The 9,392-nt window shown below is 48.5% G+C and overlaps 1 protein-coding gene across 1 annotated transcript; it reads left to right on the top strand.

The window, feature by feature from the left end:
- The first annotated feature begins 3,153 nt into the window (after window positions 1–3,153).
- LOC125508150 (calmodulin-binding protein 60 C) lies at window positions 3,154–9,052 on the top strand. The gene is made up of 12 exons (XM_048672752.2): window positions 3,154–3,520; window positions 3,641–3,689; window positions 3,820–3,869; window positions 4,545–4,659; window positions 4,795–4,841; window positions 6,715–7,214; window positions 7,318–7,481; window positions 7,582–7,788; window positions 7,870–8,026; window positions 8,126–8,233; window positions 8,339–8,413; window positions 8,487–9,052. The coding sequence occupies exons 1-12, from the start codon at window positions 3,336–3,338 to the stop codon at window positions 8,753–8,755; spliced, it is 1,926 nt and encodes a 641-aa protein (XP_048528709.1). The 5' UTR covers window positions 3,154–3,335; the 3' UTR covers window positions 8,756–9,052.
- The last annotated feature ends 340 nt before the right edge of the window (window positions 9,053–9,392 follow it).

The raw sequence follows: 9,392 nt of genomic DNA, 5'->3' as shown, positions 1-9,392 counted from the left end.
TATCAAGCCTCCCAAATTGCCATGATAGCCTCTAACCTTTTTTAACCATCCTAGCAAACCGTTGTTTGGCTAAGTTGCCGCTTTTGCTCAGCCCCTCTTATAGCGTTGCTAGTTGCAGGTGAAGTTGAAGTTTGTTCCATGTTGGAACATGGATATGTTGGGATATCACAATATATTTTATTTAAATAATGCATCTATATACTTGGTAAAGGGTGGAAGGCTCGGCCTTATGCCTGGTGTTTTGTTCCACTCTTGTCGCCCTAGTTTCCGCCATACCGCTGTTATGTTCCTTGATTTTGCGTTCCTTACATGGTTGGGTGTTATGGGAATCCCTTGACAGTTCGCTTTGAATAAAACACCTCTAGCAAGGCCTAACCTTGGTTTTACATTTGCCTAACAACCTATTACCTTTCCCTTGGGTCGGCCAACCCGAGGGTCATCTTTATTTTAACCCCCCGGGCCAGTGCTTCTCTAAGTGTTGGTCCGAACCGAGCTGCATGCGGGGCCACCTCGGAGAAATTTGAGGGTTGGTTTTACTCGTAGCTAGTCTCATTCAGTGTTGTCCTGAGAACGAGATACGTGCGACTCCTATCGGGATTGTCGGCACATCGGGTGGCTTTGCTGGTCTTGTTTTACCATTGTCGAAATGTCTTGTAACCGGGATTCCGAGACTGATCGGGTCTTCCCGGGAGAAGGAATATCTTTCGTTGACCGTGAGACCTTGCGATGGGCTAAGTTGGGACACCCCTGCAGGGTTTGAACTTTTGAAAGCCGTGCCCACGGTTATGTGGCAGATGGGAATTTGTTAATGTCCGGTTGTAGAGAACTTGACACTTGACTTAATTAAAATGCATCAACCGCGTGTGTAGCCGTGATGGTCTCTTTTCGGCAGTGTCCAAGAAGTGAACACAGTTCTTGTGTTATGCTTGAACGTAAGTAGTTTCAGGATCACTTCTTGATCACTTCTAGCTTCTCGACTGTTGCGTTGCTTCTCTTCTCGCTCTTATTTGCGTATGTTAGCCACCATATATGCTTAGTGCTTGCTGCAACTCCACCTCACTACCTTCTCCTACCCATAAGCTTAAATAGTCTTGATCGCGTGGGTGTGAGATTGCTGAGTCCTCGTGACTCACGGATACTTCCAAGCAGTTCCAGGTGCCGATGATACCAGTGCAGGTGACGCACCCAGCTCAAGTGGGAGCTCGATGAAGATCTTGGTCGTTGTTTTGTTTTGTTTCCTTTTGATCAGTAGTGGAGCCCAGTTGGGACGACCGGGGATCTGGCATTTGGGGTTGTCTTCTTTTATTTTTGTTCCGTAGTCGGACCTTGTTTGTATTCTGGATAATGTATGTTTAACTTGTTATTTATGTGAAGTGGCGATTGTAAGCCAACTCTTTATGCCATTCTTATTTAGTACATGGGATTGTGTGAAGATTACCCCACTTGTGACTAAACTACCATGCGGTTATGCCTCTAAGTCGTGCCTCGACACGTGATAGATATAGCCGCATCGTGGGTGTACCAGTTATTTAACAAGTTCAACTAAAATTAATTAATTAAACTACGCAAGGTACCGGGCACTAACCTCGTGGGCATGGCCTCTGAGGCCACTGGCACCTCCGTCAGCAGCGTCAGCGTTGTTGTTGTCGTCGACCTTCCAGCGGCGAACGGCCTCCCAGGGATCACGGCAGCCCTGATCGGCCGCCGATGCGTTCTTACGATGAAGCCTCTCCGCCTCATGCTGCCAATCAAAAACATCCGGCTAGCAGCGACAGTCGGGTGTGGACTCCGGCCCACGTCGCCTGCCATTGCTCTTGCCAGCAAGGACACGAGTTGCACGCTTGAATCCAGCGTCGGTGGCAGGCGAACTTCTGCGCGGTGGTCCTGAACCGATCCTCAGCCCAAGCCAACAAGACGTCCGGGTTTGCGTGCACCCAATCCAGCGCCATGTTCTATGTCACGAAGGCCGAACGACGCTCCACATTCCGCCGCTCGAAGTGCTCCTCCTGGGATGCCACCTTGTTGGCTACCGTCCTAGCGCTCAAGGAGGAGGTGCCGCCGTTTCGTCCGAGGTAGTAGAGGAGGCGGCAGCGTGCATTAGCGATCACTGGAGCAGGCGCCTGCTCCTTTACGGCAACCGCACACCATCAATCACTTTCTTTACTGACCATTCGATCAATATCCAACGGCCTCAACCACGTTGCGGCATGTTCATCTTCTTCTCCCCATCTTCTTCCTCCCGGACGACATTTCCTCCTCCCCACGGCCTACTCCACCCCATCCGCTTGCCTCCACCCCCATGGTCGACGGGCGGTACCGTGCACCACCTCGCCACCCCGCCCTGCCCTCAACCTCCCCCACCGCCGTTGCTAGCCGCCGTCCCGACCATCCCTCTAAGCCTCGCACCACCTGTGAAAAACTCATAGTTTTAATTAGCCGTGCCGCTAAATGATCGCCTTCACAAATAGCTCGCTATAGCCCGCTATAGCTGATTTGAAGGCCCGCCGCTATTTAAACCATTGGAAAAACTCCAACGATCCCATGCACGGATGCACCTCCACCACTAAGATAGTTAATGGGGTTGTGACTTCTCCTTAAAAAAGATAATGAGGCTATGATTTCCTCCTAAGATAGATAATGGGGCTGGTTCTTCTCCGGCGAGGTCCGGCCTCCCCATCTCATGCGCTCCGGAAAAAGGAAAAAGTGACTGACGCAACAAAAAAATTCTGTACCTAAAAAATAGCAAAACCGCTAAAAGAAATGTTACAACCAAGGAACACGAATTTGCATCAAAAAGGAGAAAAAAAGGAAGAAGAAACTTAAGGGCGAGAGAGAGGAATATTGCAAGAGTCAAGAGAGAGAAATTGAGGGCGGCATCGCCGCATCGATCGGTTTTCTAGTAAGTACGTGTCTTCCAGACTTCGCCGCGGGTAGGGAGGGAATCATGCGCGTCCAGCCGTCCACGGACGAAACAAGCGAGACTCCCCGCGCTTTCCGCCGCCCGCGGCAGCAAGAAGACGAGTGAAGTGAAGTGGGGCTGCTTGAGTGCTTGACTTGCTCCTCAGTCGTCTCCCCTCGAGCTCTCACCTACCAAATCCGTCGAAACACGCTTGGTGGAGAGCGAAACAATATCCGTAAATCCTCCACGTCGCGCTCTACATCTCAACGGCCGCCCATAAAACCCAGCGGTGGCGTGAGCTGAACGGCGCCGATCCATTTTCTTCCTCTTCGACAGGAGAAGCCCATTTCCCCCTTCCTGTTCCTCCCGCCGCTCCTATCGTGCAAGAACTTGGTACCACAGAGTGAGAGAGAGAGAGGAACGATTCGTTGATGCCATGGAGCCGCCCAAGAGGCAGCTGGCCCTGACGGGAGCCGGCGCAGGCCGGGAGGAGGCGAAGCGCCTGCGCGTCGGGGTCGCCAACCCCAGCGCCGCCGGCTGGCAGGCGCCGACATCGCCGGCGTCGCCGGGGACGCGGCTCATGCGGCGGACCGTGCTCGTCGTGCTCTTTCTACTGCGAATGTGCGTGGCTCGATCCCCAACTGCCCGCTCGATATATATTTCTTCTCTATCCATCGGGTGCACGTCGAGCTCCGTTTCTTGATTTCTAACTCTTCTGTCCCCGCGATTCTGTGCGTGCAGGAGCGACGCGATCACGGTGACGGAAAGCATCTCCCAGATTGGTCGCATGGTGAGCGCGCGCGCCTGCGTGTGTGCACGAGCATTCGTTTTTCCTGGAATTTGCCAGTGGGATTTATGTATTATTGCCTGTGGATTTGTTCTGCGTATTCATTTCGTTTGTCTCTTTTGTGCTTGTATAGGTTCAGAGGAAGATGGAAGGGTTTCAAAAGGTTCAGGCTCTTATGATGCGGTAAGGATCATTTCTCTGTTATGCTCTTGTGTTCAAATTTTGTTTCAAAAGATATGGCAGCCGTAATTATGGACTTCTTTTCACGCGTTTGGTAGCATTCAGGCTTTAGCAATACAAATATCACTTAAAAGGTGAATTTTTGAAAAAGTTTCGTACATACAATACTTTTTTGAAATATGTCCAACCACCTATAAAGAAAGTTCTCATGCTTCACAGATAACATTCTCGCAATTGTTCTTATAAAAAGTTGATGGCACATGTAATATTGCATTGACAACTAAAAAAGTTCATGGCACATGTAATTTTCCAAGGCCTTAGGAATAACTTGCAAATAGAGATAATTCCCGCAAAAAAAAAACTTGCAAGTAGAGATAAATATTAAGACGGTTCATTATTTTTAGAATAATCAAGGGTGTACATTGGAGACCTTGTCAATACCTAAAAGGGCATAAAAAGTGAACAAGTAACTTTTTTTTAGAACAGTGAACAAGTAACTCATGAGGTATAGTTGTGTCCTTTTGTGTCTTGATGTATTTCCATGATTTCTTCAACTTGCCATACTTCTTCCCTCAATGAAAGTATGCAAGCTCCGCTTGTTTTGTTTTTATTTACTTTTGAGATAAACAAAAGGCTTACCCGTGCTTCTCTTTCTATTTTTGTTATCTTTGGTCTTAGCCAATTGGAAAATTTCGAGGAGAAGATGGAGGCCAAATTGGAAAATTTAGAGGAGAAGCTGGAGGGCAAATTGGGAAATTTAGAAGAGAAGATGGAGAGCAAGAGCCAGGAAGTGGTTAGATTCATATTCTTTAAATTAACTTCTTTACATGTTCATCCTTATTTGATACTAGTATATAGTATATATGCTGCTCACAGTTTTTTTTTTTGAGGGTATGCTCACAGTGTATTTGTCATGTAAAAATTGCAGGAGTTGGCACGTTTTCATTCCAATAGACACGCTGATAAACACCCAAGGTAACAGATTTGCAGTTGCACCTGCTTGATAGTTTCTTCCGTCGTACTTAATTCATGCTGAAATGTTAAATATCCATTATCTGGCTTTTTGTTGAGTTGTCATTCTATATACCTAAATATTTGATCCCTACTAACTCTAATTCTATTAACATGCAACTACGCCAACTCACCGATCATCATGCATGGAAAAAGACCCACCTTAACATACACCATGCATGCTATCCATATGTAATAAAAAAATTGAAAAGGAGGAAGACCCCCGGGCTCTCTGCTGCTGGGCGATGCATGCAACGACTTTATTAATTATTCACAAAAGACCTTATAAAGAAATACAACAGTAAGTCTGAAGCCACCGTCTAGGGCTCTAGGCAACACCTATCGTTACTCCTATCTAGTTGATGAAGGGATGCTGATAGTCAGGGTCTAATACTACAGACCTCGCAGCCAAGCCTAATACCTAAGACCTGAGACCCCAACCTAGCCACTTGTCGGGTCTGGGGCACACACTGTTCCAGTGCGCTCTCAGAGGCCGCAGTCGCCAACTGCCACCGCTCCATCTTCAGAGTTGTACTGACGCATCAACCTTGCTCGATCTAGCTATCGTCGACGCCACCACGGCGCCCAACGACACCGCCTCCCTGCGCGAAACAGCTGAGCACGTTGCAGTCGCCACTGATACACCTCAGCACCATGCTGCCAAGTACCACCAGCCGACACAACTTGAAGTCTTTGGAAGATCTGTCGTGCGTAGCACCTACCGACCAGGCATGACAAAGCGTAGCACCTGTCGGTCAGGCATGACTTGACATCTTCACCGAAGCTCCGTGCAACCGCTCCACCTCCTGCCTCTGTCTTCCAGCGCTGCTCCACAAACGATGCTCCCAAGAGAGAAACAACACCGTAGTGTCACCATCATCCGATCTGGAACACCAGATCCTAGAGTTTCCCTCGGAGCAGCACGAGTGGGTCGACAGTAGTTACACGACGATGCCTCCATCAAGGTAACGGCGTAGAACGCCGCCATCACCTATCGTCTGCTCGGTTTTCACCTACAACCATGTCTCCCGAAGTCGCAGCTGGGACTAGATGATGGATCTCGAGATCCGATCACCAAGCCTCTGGCCGGCCACCTCCGACGAAGAAGATGACCACCACCACTGGCCAGCGAGACGACGCGAGGCGAAGTAGGGCGCTGCCAGCGTGCGTCCTGGCCAGCACCACCGGCGCTAGGCCCGTCCGGGACCACGTCCCATGGCCGAGAGCAGCGGCAAGCGCTGCCACGACGGGGACGCAGACCCGAAGCCCATAACCGGCCCACCCACACACCGCCACGTGGCCACCACCAAGCACCGTTCAGGGGTAGCCCCGCCGCCGTGAGGGACGCCGCCCCACGGGCAGCAGGCGCCAGCAACAGGCAAACCACCACCGCGCACCACCGGCCGCCGCGAGATCTGCGTGGCGCAATGGCGAAACGACGAGGATGCCCCGCTGCCACCTTCCCTGGGGATCACGCGGGCTTCGTTGGTGTCCCCTCCGGCGGCGGCGAAGCGGGGAAGGAGTGGGGAGGGGAGGCCGGCGGCGTGGTTAGGGTTTCCCCGTGCGCCAGAGGGCGACGCGCGCGCGGGGTGGGGGTCGAGAATGTAGTCGATGCAAATTAGAAAATGGATCCATATTTAATAAACAGCATTCTACAATGTACAATAATCAAAATACAATTAATTATATATATTTTTTAGTTTCAGTTCTCGCATTGTCACATAGCAGTACCTATCCGATGTTGCTCCACAGGAACAAAGTAGTATGTGGGTGTTAAATTCAAAAATGCCAACTGAACAACAACTACATCACAATGTCATTCATGTTCCTGTTTCAGATCAGAACCATATCAGGAGGGTGCCACTTTGAGTGAACCGAATGCCAACATTCGCCTGCGTTTCCTGGATGGCCTGAAGACTCCAATTTACACAGACAAGATTATAGCATCTGAGAGCAATGCGGCTATCAGGATTGGCGTCTTTGATGGTGACAAAATGATCAATGAAGGCCCGCTTTCCAAGGCGAAAGTTGAGATCCTGGTTCTCCGTGGCGACTTCTGCAGTGACGGTCAGGAGAGTTGGACTGAAGAGGAGTTCAACAGCCACATAGCGCAAGGCCGGCACAGGCAAGGGTCAGTGCTGGGGGGCGATTGCAGTGCGTGGTTGAACAATGGGGAGGCATCATTGGGAAAAATCCGCTTCAGAGAAGGATCATCCAGGACTCCCAGTAGGAAGTTCATCGTCGGAGGAAGAGTATGCACGAACAGGAAGATCGGTGGTATTCGAGTCCAGGAAGCTGTCATGGAGCCGGTCACTGTGCTGGATCGTAGAAATGAAGGTAAAAGTATATCTGTCAGGTTTCCTTTTGTTGCTAGTCAGCATGTTCTTTGTTTCCATTGGACTCACATTACAGTTTCCTTTTTAATCATTGTTTGCTTCAGCAAATGAGAAGAGGCACCCTCCAAGATTGGACGATGAAGTCTATCGCCTGGAAGAAATCTCCAAAGATGGAATTTACCACAGGAGGCTTAAGGATGCTCAGATATTCAAAGTTGAGGACTTCCTTAAGGCTTTGAATAAAGATGCAGACGAGCTCCGTGAAATGGTATAAAATCTCCCATATGATTTTTTTTCTCATTCTTTTCATTAGTTGTGCTATTTTCTCGCGGTGAATAATGTTGTCGTTGTGATTTCTTGACATACAGGTCCTCCAGATCAAGAAGCGCAGTAACGCTTGGGAAAGAATGGTTAAGCATGCCAGGGAATGCTGCCTCGCAGACAGGCCCGAGCTCAAAGCATATCACAGTGTAGATGGGAATGTAGTGATCTTCTTCAATTGCGTGCATGATCTTGTTGGAGCAATTTTTTATGGTGTTTACATTTCACGGGACAATTTTGATCCGGCTAAGAAGGTACATTCTCAACATAATCATCTAATATTTGGACCATATGTGGATGTCAAACAAGTTGAAGATATCATTTTCTCATCGCAGGCTCAAGCGTATGAGTTGAAAGAGTGTGCGCGCGGTCAGTTGGACATCCTTCCGTTTGACTATGTGATGAATGGCAATCTTCCTGAACAAGTTCCCTCTAGCACACATTCTACTCTGGATGCAGCATTCATTCTTGGGCCGGATGCCGCGCTTCAACGTTAGATACACGTTTTCTTACCCTTCCATGTCTTAAAATTTCTGACTATGCGATGGCCTGAACTATGGAGCTTAAATTGGTCTTTTTGAGGAACTGCAGCAAATGAAAACCAGTTGCAGTACAGGATCAACAATATCACTGAACCATCTCACCAGAATGAGTATATTCATGGTGATCAGAGCACAGTTAACACACATTATTACCAAGGTACATAGTTGTTGCTGCTTGTTCCCCTCTTATCTCTTTATCCTCTGTTTCCTCATGGACTCCTTGCAGTTTCAGTGACTTATGCTCATTTTGGCGTTTTTTTAGGAGAAAGTATTCTACCAGTTGGTCAGCAGCAACCTACAATTTTCACTGGTGAATTGCTACACTGGCCCTATGAAAGTGAGCAATCGGTATCTGCATGAACCATGAACAAACCTGATAGATGTCTCACATTTTACTCTCATACTTCCAGGATCAGGTCAAGTGAACATCCATAGCCAGATGCAAGCTCCCATGTCCATGGATGGCGGAAGTGTCATGCAGGCATCAACCTCTGTTCAGCACAACCTTCTGTCACAACAATTTGCTCCTACTCAAGTCCAAGAAAGTATGCATGGGATCCATTACTCTGAGAATCCACCTAACCATGCCGTTGGACCATCGACATGGCACGATGATATTATCCCTGCACGGGAGCCTAGTGCCAATCTATTTCCCGGACCGGATTATGGGAACTTCTAGCAAGCGAGCACTTTCCACAATGCAGTTTAGGGCGTGTACCATCATGGTTTGTGTGTTGTGTGTCACCACAACTTAGGTGTCAGGTTGTGATATACAGTAGTACTTGTTATTTTCAGTATCAGGCATTGTAGACTGTATGTTTGGACACAAAATTGCTTGCCCCCATTCTTTCCTGTTAGATGTTTCAACATTGTACAATGATGTCGTGTGGGATCTAAGGGTGTGTTGTAACTTAGGCAAAACATTTTGTTTTGTGCGCGCCCACTGATGTTTAATTGATGTTTATATGTTTTGGAATGTTTACGACTATAAACTGCCAGACTGATATTGTTGAGTAAGAGAAAACTCAGAACGTAAAATTTTCTCACATGGTACTGTAAAATTTATTTCACCACCTTTTTGCATTGCAGCATACCCCCTCCGCTCCCAAAAGAAATCATATAAACTTTGTCTCAATTCAAAGAGTGCAAAGTTTAACCTGTACGCATCTCCTCTCCTGAAATCTCAGGTGGCTAGGGTTTTCCGTTCGTGCAGCCGCCACCAACAGTTCCCCTCGCCTCTGGGTGCCTTCAGGCACCGGCGAGGTGGGGGAACCCCCCTTTGGAGTGGAGTTTGGGTCTCCCTAGCCCAACCTACG

The sequence above is a fragment of the Triticum urartu genome, chromosome 5A (genome assembly GCF_056163025.1).
Source record: "Triticum urartu cultivar PI428250 chromosome 5A, HENAU_Tu73, whole genome shotgun sequence".
In the NCBI taxonomy this organism is placed as follows: Eukaryota; Viridiplantae; Streptophyta; class Magnoliopsida; order Poales; family Poaceae; genus Triticum; species Triticum urartu.
Note: the sequence above shows the minus strand (reverse complement) of the source record. Positions and strands in the feature narration are given on the sequence as shown.